Below are 11023 nucleotides of genomic sequence, written 5' to 3' on the forward strand. Positions count from 1 at the left end.
GGGGGATCACGCGAGATCATTTCTACAGGTCCTTCTAGCTCTAAATCCCATGGTCTTCCGATGTGTCTACGTTCCTGCTATCTTCAAGATTGTTGCCACTGACATCTACTGTCTGTGTCTGAGAACTGCGCCTTCTCCGACCCCACTTTCCACCATCAGCACTAAATTTCCTAGAGCTGACAAGCTTCTTCTCCTCATCTGGGAATGAGGACCTAGATGGTGGGGCTGGGGGGGGGGGACGCAGGGGAAGGAATAAGAGGCTAGAGGGAAGAGAACCATGGAGTCTCATCCAGTATCCGCTCCTGCCCTTTGAGGAGATGAAGGCAGCTTAGGCTAATGGACTGAGTACGGCTCTTGGAGTCAGGCTGCTTTTATGTCACATTCCGCTTTTGGCGCAGACAAGACTGTGTGACCCTGGATGAGTCCCTTTACCTTTGACTGCCTCAGCTTTCTCATCTGCAGAATGAGGGGGATGAACTCGATGACCTCCAACATCTCTTCCCGCTCTCGCTCTAGGACTACGAGGTGGCGGAGGGACGGAAGACAAATGACTCCAAGCTACAGATACCCGTCCACCCCTCCAAAAAGCCCCGGCAATGCTACCGTGGATCTGAGCCTGACCTTGGACCAGAATGTAGCTGTAAGACTGTTTTCTGAAGCAGGAGAATTGTGAGGGATCACCTGGTGACGTGGGGCATGGAGCTGGGTGGGTGGGGGCAGGCCAGGCGGTCTTTCTGTGACGCTTTCCCTGGGCAGGCACCCGGGGGCCCCTCCCACCTCCCCGAGGGACCTGGGGCCTTTCCCATCACAGGGTCCCGCTGGGCCGCAGCTTCTGACGGGCCAGGGCCACAGCATAGCATCTCTGAAAGCGGACCAGGAGGATGGGCACCAGGAGCACACTGGTCAGCATGCCCGCCATGGCCGTGATGGCGGCCGTGACCTGGCCCAAGGCAGACATGGGGTAGATGTCGCCGTAGCCCACGGTGGTGAGGGTGATCACCGTCCACCAAAAGCAGGTGAGGATGTCAGCAAAGTGCACCTCGCTCTGGCCCTGGCCGTGGCCCGTGCCCAGAAGCTCTCCGTACAGGAAGAGGGAACCGAAGAGCAAGATCTCTCCCGCCCAGAGCAGGAGCAGGAGGCCCGCCTCCCTCCAGGAGGAGCGCAGCGTGTGAGCCAGCACCCTCAGGGCCAGCGGCTTCTCCACCAGCCCCAGGAGGCGGCCCAGCTTGAGCACATAGAGTACTCGCAGGGCCCCCAGCACCAAGCAGAGGCGGGGGTGGCGCTCCGCCCTGCGGCCCACGGCCAGCTCCACCAGCACGGGGAAGAGGGACGCCAGGTCGACCAGGGTCATGGGGCTGCGGAGGAATTTGATCTTGTTGGGACAGGAGATGCTCCGGGCCAGCAGCTCGGCCCCGAACCAGAGCACACAGAGCAGTTCCAGGTAGAGAAGGTGGGGAGCCCGCTGGTACACCAGCCCGGGGGTTGGCGCCTGAGGCGGGGGCAGGCCCTCCTTCTCACCATCCCAGGGCTCCAGGGGCCGGAAGTTGGACGTAAAGTAGTCCAGCTGCACCGAGGTTTCTTGAAAGAAGATCACCAGGACACCCAGGAGGAAGAGCATGGAGAGAAGGGCGGCACACTGTGGGAGGGGGTTAAACTTGTCAGTGGCTTCCCGGCCAGCACCGCCCCCAACCTCCCAGGATCCCCAAGCCCCTGCTGGGAAAGCTCCAGTGGCTGCGAAGCCCTCCCAGACGCACTCTACCTGGCTCACTTGGCTTCTTGACTTAGGGGCTGCTTCGGCACCTAGAGCCGATGTGATTTGCGCTAGAAAGTACGGGAAAGAACGCAGCAGAGAATCAGAGCGTAGCAGAGCACGAGAACAGAATGGGAGAGCTGGAAGGGGCATCAGGAGAGACAAAGAGTAGAGAACGTTAGAGCCGGGTGGTCCTCGGAGCAAAGGCGGCAGGCCCGGGAGGGAGGGACTTTAGAAGGAGAGGTCAGAACAAGGAAGGGGCTTCGGAGCACAAGATGAGCCTAAATGATACGACATCTTACGCGTCCCAGAAAACATTTGGTGAATGAGAACGGAGCCCAAGGCCACAGGGATGGTCCCTGGAGCTGGGGGCAGAGGGGCAGGAAGGATTCAGAGCCTGTCTAGGGGGATGAGAGTGTTACCTTGCCTGCTAGGGAGGAGCAGGGCTGGTTAAGCAGAGCCCACAGCCACGGCTTCCAGGTTCCCTGGGCCCTGGTGGAGTTGGGGCTCTCAATGGGTCCCAGCAGGCCTTGTTCTTCTCCCAGCTCACTCTCCTCCCAGGCGTGGAAGTCCTCAGCCCGCCCATCACCTCCGCTGAGCTTCAGCCAGCAGCAGGGGGCCAAAGGGGCGTCGGCAAGCCCCCAGAAGGCCAGCTCTTCCTCCAGCACTGCCCGACATATGTCTGGGGGGCAGTGCAGCTGGCGTGTTCGGTAGTAGCCCAGTACGTAGCCAAAGAGATGGGGGCTGCGGTCAAAGAAGACCTCTCGGGCCAGAGTACCACCCATGGGGGGCTCGGTCAGCTGGTAGAGCCGTGTGCCGGGGAAGGCCCGCAGGGTGCTGTGGTACGTCTCATAGCGCACGCCCCCCACATTGAGGACCAGCCTCTCGCCTGAGCCCTCCATGACCTGCCTGCCTGACTCTGGGTCCTCTTGGCTCTGCTGGTAAGAAAAAGAGACGGCATATTAGGATTGGGTTTAATGGGAGATCCAGGCTGGGTCCCTGCCCCTGCCTTCCCTGTCTTGTGACCCCAGCAGCTCCAGATTTAGGCTGGGAAACAGAGTCCCTGAGAAGGTGAAGAGTTGGGGTAGGGGAATAAAAATGGTGAAGACAGCAGGGATTCTTCACCGGCTTCAAATCCTAGCTTTGCCACCTGTGGGATCTCAGACAAATCACTTTCCTCTGGGCCTTGATGTCCATTTCCTAGCCAGAAGATGAGGAAATTGAACTGAATGACCTCTTAGATCCTTTTCAACTCTGAATTCCATATTTGAAGTTTTTTCCAGTTATAATGTTCTCGTTCTCATTTGACGTTCTAGATCCCGGTTTCCCTATCAACAGAGCTGGAGTTTCGCTTTGAAGGGACCTCGGTGGCTGGGTAGTCCAACCCAGGAAAGAATCATCTCTACAAAATACCCCACAAATAGTCAGCCAGCTTTTGCTCAAAGACACCAAATGAGCAGGAATTTATTACCTTTTGGGGCAACTCCTTCCACTTTTGGACAGCTTGAATTACTGGAAAGCTTCACCTACCCTAAATTTGCCTCTCTGTAACTTCCACCCATGGCAGATTCTGGATCTGCCCTCTGGGATCAAACAGATTCACTATCCCAGCATCCCCCCAGCCAGCCTTCTTTTCTCCAGGCAAAATGCTAAGAATCCCTTTGATTCGATGTGGACCCAAGGCCTTTTACCACTTTGGTTGCCTCTTCTAAATGATTTGTGCCTTATCAATATCCTTTTAAAAACATGACATGTAGAACCGAACACAAAAATCCAGATCTTTTCTGACCAGAACACAATAGAGTGGGACCATGGCCTCCTTGGAGGTTCCTGGAATCTGTGTCCCTCTTAATGCAGCCCAAAGGCATATTAGCTTTTTGGGCAGCTATTGCATAGTGTTAACTCAAATTGAGTCAACTTCCGAGCCCTGGACAGTGTAGGTGGATGGGGATTATTTCCAAATCTGCCCAAGCACCTTTATCTACCTGAGGGCATCCAATGGACTAGTTGAGAGCTTTTCATTATTAGATTTGATCACTAGCTCTGTTAAGTTTTCTTGGATCTTATGCATTTTCTGTGGTGGGTGAAAGAAAGGTTGCCCTAGACCTGTTTTCTATATGTAGAATACTATACAGAAATCAGGAATCTCCTCCCCAATTTGGGCAATCCTAAATAAGAACTATATTGGGCTTTATTCAGATTTCCTGGGGATTTAGTAATGTCTAATTCGCCAGTTTGTGAAATTGATTTTTTGAACCCAGTGTAAGACCTTACATTTATCCATATGCATTTATGCGATTGGCCACTAGGTGGCGCAGTGGATAGCGTACTGGGCTTAGAATCGGGAAGACAAATTCACGTCTTCATTACAGCTTCAGACTCTTGCTGGCTGGGTGACCCTGGGCAAATCACATAGCCCCGTTTGCCTTAGTTCCTCAAGTAAAATGAGTTAGAGAAGGCAATGGAAAACCACTCCAGTATCTTTTCCAAGAAACCAGCTCTGAATAATCAGACCTGACTGAATGACAACAACAAACTTTTATATTATTAGATTTAGCACTTTTTTGTGCACTTTCTCTTCCTCAAAACCTCCAAGACAGAATACATTGGAGTGAAGGAAAACGGGATCTCTCTCTCTCCTTTACCCAGGAATAGAAAATGGTGACATTTTCTGGCAAGTGAGCAAGTGAGTCTGAGAGAGGAGTCCCTGGACCTCAAGTTTCTAGCTACCTTCTGCCTTTCTTTTTCCTTTTCTGATCACAGTCAGAGAAAAGCAATCCTAAGGGTGGATATTCCTAACCTTGTGACTTTTACCTTGTGAGCGATCCTGCGTTCAAGAGTTCCCAAGTTGTAGAGTTTCCAAGTGACAGTTCTTAAGTTTGAGAGTCAGGAACCAGCCTCCTGAAAGGAGAAAATGTCTTCAACAGAGTACTTAAAGAAGGAAAAGCACCTGGAGCAGAAGGACCAAAGTCGGGGAGTCCATGAAGTCTGAACCTTTTAGCCCTCTTTACTTGGAGAGCTCAAACAGAGTGTGAATGGGAAGTGTTTATTCAGCAGCCCCCCCAAGTACCTTTACTTTCAGGGGGAGTTTATCAGGTATAGGCTCTGTGAAAGCCTTTGCACCCCATGCATTTTCTGTGGTGGGAGAAATAAAGGCAGCCTCATACCTAATACCCATATCATTGGGTGAATACAGGAGCTATGGACTCGTGGAATCCTAGGCGAGATCCACATCTACTTTTCTTTCTTATTATTATAACTTTTTATTGACCGAACATATGCCTGGGTAATTTTTCACAACATGATCCCTCGCACTCACTTCTGTTCCAACTTTTCTCTTCCCTCCCTCTACCCCCTCCGCTAGATGGCAGGTAGTCTTATACATGTTAAATATGTTGTAGTATATCCTAGATACAATATCACATCTAATTTTCTTCATTTCCCCAGAATTTAATTCGAGAGTACAAACACGAGCAAAAGAGAACTCCTGACCCTTCTGGGATCAGCCCTGTGCGTCAGAAATGAGATCAGTCCGGAAGGGCCAGAAGGAGTTAATGTTCTAGAGGCACGGTCAGGTTGAGTGATGGATTTAAAGTCAGGAAATCAGATTCAAATCTCACCTTGGCCATTGATTACCAGTTTTTTCTTGGGCAAATTCCTTTCCTCATCTGCAAAACGGGAGCGATCTTATTGTTGCTATTTCCCTCCAAGTGGTTGTGAGGAAAGCATACCATTTCCTTCTCCAACTCATTTTACAAATGAGGAAACTGAGGCAAACAGGGTGAAATGACTTGCCCAAGGTCATACAGCTAGTGTCTGAGGGCACATTTGAACTTGGGTCTTCCCAACTCTAGAGCTATGGTTCTATCCACTGCAGCGCCACCTAGCTGCCCTACAACTTCTTCACCCACCCACTAAAGGTGGCTTCCTTCCTTTCCCACCCCCTCCAATTTTGTAATTTGTTTCCTGATGGGGTGTGTCAATCTGCTTACTCACCTGTGGACTTACCATTGTAATTTTCCTAACCGAAGGAGCCCTCCATGTGACTGCTCCCCTGTGTGTGCTGTCTGCCCGTTAGAACGGAAGCTTTTGGTGGGCAAGGACTCTCCTTGCTTTCTATTTGTATTTGTATCATGTCTAGCACGGTGTGTGGTACACAGCAAACGCTTAAGCAATGCTTTCGAGTTGCTCGATTCATGTTGCAAGAATCCCTGCTCTAATGTTCTGTACTCGGAGCTCTCTTCTAACGCCCTCTCTATGTTCTCGGCTCCCTCCCAGCTCTTTCTCTCTTCTCAGTCCCCTCCCAGCTCCAGCCACCTATGACACCCACCTGGGGGCAGATCCGGAACAAAAGCCCCTTGCGTTTCTTGGACCGAAGGGGCCAGCCGTGCCCGGGACCCCGGGACAACAGGGATAAGGGAGAAGACTGGAGCCTGGCTGGGGAAGTCCTTGAATGCCAAGGTCCAGGCTTGCAGGGAAAGGGATGGGCTGGGAAGGGGGCCCCTCACATCTCTGCAGAGGGGGCCGAACCTCAGAAGGGCCGCGCTTGATCGTTACACTAGTTGTGTCTGGGGCTTTTTTCAGCTTCACAAAGAGCCTCCCTCGCAAGGATCCCTTGAGGTCAGTGGTAGGTAGGCATTGGCCCCCATTCTGGAAAGGGCTGCAGCGAAGAGAAGCACAGTCTGTTATCTGGCAAACTACAGAGGAGAAACTAGCCAGATCCCAGAGTGCTCAGGACGGGGAACCAGGGAGAGCAGGGAAATGTGCTGATTCCGAATGAGTTTTCCAAATGAAGAGAGAGGATTTCGGGGTCACTGCTGTTCTCTCTCTGTGTCTCTTTCTGTCTCTGTCTCTAACTCTCTCTTCTGTCTCTTCTCCTCCTCCTCCCCCTTGTTCTCTCTCTCTCTCTCTCTCTCTCTCTCTCTCTCTCTCTTCCCTCCTTTCCTCCCTCCCTCCTGTCTGTCTCTGTCTCTGTCTCTGTCTGATCTGTCTCTATGTCCATCTCCTCTCTCTCTCCTGTTTGTTTCTGTGTCTCCTTTCTAATTCCTCTGTATCATTGTCTCTGTGTTTCTCTCCCTCTATCTGACTGTCTCTGCTCTCTATCTCTATGTCTCTCTCTCTCTCTCTCTCTCTCTCTCTCTCTCCCTCCCATTCCTGTCGTGCTGTCTCCTCTCTCCGTCTGGTCGTCTCTCTCTCTTTCTTTTCCTTTCTCCTCTTCCCTATCTCAATTGTCTCCCTTTGAATGTTTTTCTCTGTTCTGTCTTTTATCTCTGTGTCTCGTCTGCCTTTGTCTGTTCCGTCTTCTCTCTCTCTCTCTCCCCTCTCTCCCCCGCCTCTCTCTCCCCTTTCTCCCCCTCCCTCTCCCCTCCCCTCTCTATTCTCTCTCTCTCTCTCTCTCTCTCTCTCTCTCTCTCTCTCTCTCTCTCCTCTCTTTCTCCCTTCTCTGGCTGCCCAGGCTGCTGAGGAAAGATGTTGAGACTGTCAAAGCTGGAAAGGATTTTAGAACATCGAATATTGGATGTGGAAAGGACCTGAGAACCAAGAATAGTAGAGCTGAAAGAGACTTCTGAATACGGACTATTAGAGCTGGGAGGAATCTCAGAATACACAAGACTGGAGCTGGAAGGGACCTTAACTTAAACCTAGAACTTAAAATGTCAGAACTCGGGGGTCCCTTAGAACATGGAATGTTAGAGCTAGGAAGGACCTCAGAACGCAAAAGTCCGAGCTGGCAGAGGCTTGAAAACACACAAGGATCTTTGAACAACGCTGAAAAGGGACCCTAGCCCTTAGCATTCAAAGACACAATGTCAGAACTGGAAGGGCTCTTAGAACATGGAATATTAGTGCTGGCGGGAACTTTAGAGTCCAGAAGGACAGAGCTCTAAAGGACTTCAGGACAAAGAAGGGCAGACAAGGAGGCTGGGTCAGAGCTGGAGGGGACTTTAGGTAGCCCCTCGCCCGGCTCCCTGATTGCACTCACGAGAAATCTGAGATCTGCTCACATCCCCCGTGGGTAGCTGAGCCAGTCGTGGTCACCCAACACTCCCCGAAGGTTGTTCTGCAGGCGAGTCGCCCCTAGCATCCCTGGGAGCCTGGAATGTGGGGATGCTTCGGGGAGACTCCTGTTGAGTCTACAAGAGCTGCTGATCCTCTGGATACTGCTGTGCCAAGGGTGCGGTCAGCGGGACTAGGGCTATATGTTAAGTGCAGCATCGGGGGCTTGTGAAGCGTGTGCAAAGATGCCCTTCCTCCTGCTCAATAGATCCGTCCCTCCCTCTCTCCTCCCCCCTCCCTGCTCATCTGGAAACAAGTCAAAATGCCCCTGCCCCAGAACTGGGAGTCGGGGCTAAGCGCGGTGACCGGGTGCTAAGTGGTCGCATGGGTGTGTGTGTGTGTGTGTGTGTGTGTGTGTGTGTGTAGATTTCCGAGGAGGTGGGTCTAGCCCAAGACGAGAGGAACTTTGGGGAGGGGTGGTTCTTGTCACCCTGCTAGATAACCCAAAGCCACCTCTACCTATCTCTACAAGGACCTGCGGTGGCCCCAGCAGCCCCTGAGCGGGCTGCTTAATGAAGCCCCCTGGTTTTAGCTAAAGAGGGCATCCAAAGTGGGGTGTCCTTGTCACCCTGCTAGATGACCCGAAGCCACTTCTACCTCTCTTCCCTAGGGACCTGCAGTAGTCCCAGCAGCCCCTGAGCGGGCTGCTTAATGAAGCCCTCTGGTTTTAGCTAAAGAGGGGATCCAAAGTGGGGTGGACTGGACAGGAGACACTTAAAGGGTCCTAGAAGTTCTGTGCAGGAGAGGATCCCGGGGATCATTTCACTCAACCCTTTGCTTGACAGGAGACAACTGAGGCCCAAAGAGGGGAACTAGTTTGTGGAGTGCCACGGGGCTGGCAGAAGCCGGGGTTCCAACCCAAGCCGAGGGGCCGAGAGCCCGGGGGCGGGGAGGAGGGGGGGGGGGGGGGGGGGCTTAGCATTCAGTAGAACCACTTTGAAGGCTGAGAGCCCAAGGTCATCCAAGTGGGAAGAAGTGGCAGAGTCCCACGAAGCCCCGTCCATTGTGCTCGCTCTTGGCACCTCGGAACCGGGCGGTTCGGGAGAGGGGGGGGGTCCGGGCGGGAGAGACGAGGACCGAAGCAAGTCGGACAACAAAGGAAGGGTTAACGCGGTCTTGCAGATAAGCCTTTCGCTTACTGGCCCCGAGGTGCGGCAGCCCCGTCCCGGCTCCGAGCACGGGCAGCCCGCTCCTGCCAGGGGACCCCGTTTCCGAGGGAAACTGGCCCGGGGCTCCGTCCCCCGTGTCCCTGAGGCTCCCCCCTCTCCCCAGCAGCTCCCTGCACCCCGTGCCTCCTACCGTGCACCTAGGCTGGGGCTCCTCCGCCTCTCGGGTCGGCCGGCTGCGGCCGGGGACTGGGGGTGCTGCTGGGGGGAGGGGGCCGCGGAGCTCCTCGGGAGCTGTCCTCTCTCTGTGTGTCCGGGCAGGAATGAGCCCGGGGGCCTCTGGTGGCTGCAGATGAAGGGGCTACATGGGCTCTCCCCCTCATTAGGTTTGCAGACTTCACCCCCGCCCCTGGTGGGGAAGCAGAGGATGGCCAGCCCGGGGCCAACTTCTCTGCTCCTCCTTCCTTCTCAGGCTCGGCTCCAGGCCTGAGCGCAGGGAGGGGGGAGAGGCGGCTGGGGGGAAAACAGGAAGTTAGGTGGTCAGGCTCGGGGCCAATTCACAAGACTGGAAATTTGGAACAACAGGGCCCCCATTTCTGCTCCTCCGCCCCCCCCCCCCCCAGCCCCAGGACAATGCTCTTAGCAGCCGCCTGGAATCCTCCGGGCCCTGGGGAGGAGGAGAGGGGAGGCGAGGACCAGAAGACAGCACATGTTCCAAGCCAGATGTGCTCCTGGCCACATCCAGCTGTTGCTGCCCACTCATCTCTCTCGCCGTTTCCTCGGGGATTAGCCATGCTCGGAGAATAGGCTGTTTGACTCCGGCCTGTGCTGACGTTGGCTGAGGCCCCAGTCTCCTCGACACAAACCATGCTCCCCCTCCCTCCCCCTCCTCCCGAGCTGTGGGACTGCCTCGAGCCAGTTCTCTCGCTCTGATTTAGGGGGTGGGGGGGGTTGGCCAGGCCCCGGGAAGATTTCGGGGGGGGGCGGCCCACCCCTCCCTGGAAGGTTGGAGGGGAGGGGGGAATTGGCCCGGAGCTCCCTCCAGGGTTAATCCACTGTTCAGACGCTTCCCCTCACTCCCCCCCCCCCTTCTCTCCGAGCAGCCTGGAAACTTACAGAAGCCCCAGAGCGCAGAGCGAGGAGTCACCCCCTGACTCCTACCTGAGCGAGAGCCTTCCTGAGGAAGGGGAACCCTAGGGGGGCTCGCTCTTCCCCCCCCGCCCCCCTTTTGGGAAAACTAGGTTTGGGGGATGTTTTCTGTTTCGACACCATCATTTCCACCTTCTCCCTCCGTCCAATAAACCAACCGAGCAGTCAGTAAGCACTTATTAAGCGCCTACTATGTCGGGCGGTCTGAGAGCAACTTGGGATACCGAGAGGCGAAGATTGAGTAGGTTACATTCTGACCCAGAAGGCAACACCCGTGTATGTGTGGAAATGTAATTAGATGCTGAACAGATACAAACTGAACAGAAGGAAATGGGGTGGGGGAGGCGCTAGATGCTGGAGAAGAAGAGTAAGTTGTGGTAAGGCAGGAGAGGCAGGCTGTGAATGGCCAAACAGAGGCATCTGTATTGGATTCTGAAGGCAATGGGGAGCCATTGAAGCTTCTTGAGCAGGAGAGGATCACGGTCAGAAGACAAAACTGGGTGTATAAATATAATTCAATACTGAACACATGCAAAGTGAACAGAAGGAAATGGGGTGGGGGAGGCACTAGATGCTGATCTAACTCTCCTGAACTACAAGAAGAGTAACTTGTGATAAGGTGGAAGAGGGAGGCTGTGAAGAGTCAAACAGAGGCATTTGTATTGGAGTCTGAAGGCAATGGGGAGCCATTAAAGCTTCTTGAGCAGGAGAGGAATATGGGCAGAACCAGTGCCATAGGAATATCATTTTAGTAGTTGACTTTGGGCAAGTCATATTATCTCTTTCGGCCTGTGTTCTCATCCATAAAATTCAAGGTTGGACTAGGTGTTCTCTGGGGTCTCTGTCAGCTCTAGATGGACGATGATGGAAGGATGGTGATGGTGGCGGTGATGATGATAATAGTGATGATAATGATGATGGTGGTGGTGGTGGTGGTGATAACAATGATGATGATGATGAC

The 11023-nt window shown here is 53.7% G+C and overlaps 1 protein-coding gene across 3 annotated transcripts; it reads right to left on the reverse strand.

Annotated features, from left to right (window-relative positions):
- Positions 1-490: 490 nt before the first annotated feature.
- Positions 491-9419, reverse strand: LOC105751063 (potassium voltage-gated channel subfamily C member 1-like). Of its 3 annotated transcripts, none has more exons than XM_031944356.1 (4): positions 9107-9419; positions 4565-4651; positions 2173-2685; positions 491-1636 (listed from the first exon to the last, which is right to left on the reverse strand). In XM_031944356.1, exons 3-4 carry the CDS (start codon positions 2650-2652, stop codon positions 806-808), a joined length of 1311 nt encoding a protein of 436 aa, XP_031800216.1. In that variant the 5' UTR covers positions 2653-2685; positions 4565-4651; positions 9107-9419; the 3' UTR covers positions 491-805. The 3 variants fall into 3 exon arrangements, with proteins under 3 accessions (XP_031800216.1, XP_031800214.1, XP_031800215.1); XM_031944354.1 differs by having other exon boundaries at positions 2173-2688; XM_031944355.1 differs by lacking the exon at positions 9107-9419 and adding an exon at positions 7734-7989 and having other exon boundaries at positions 2173-2688.
- Between the last annotated feature and the right edge of the window lie 1604 nt (positions 9420-11023).

Source organism: Sarcophilus harrisii, chromosome X (assembly GCF_902635505.1).
Source record: "Sarcophilus harrisii chromosome X, mSarHar1.11, whole genome shotgun sequence".
NCBI lineage: Eukaryota > Metazoa > Chordata > Mammalia > Dasyuromorphia > Dasyuridae > Sarcophilus > Sarcophilus harrisii.

Coding starts and splice junctions, on each gene's coding strand:
- LOC105751063 (XM_031944356.1), bottom strand. CDS start 2,652: ATGGAGGGCTCAGGCGAGAGGCTGGTCCTCAATGTGGGGGGCGTGCGC. Junction 1,637..2,172: donor GCTCCTCCCTAGCAGGCAAG/GTAACACTCTCA, acceptor CCCCTCCCACAG/TGTGCCGCCCTTCTCTCCAT.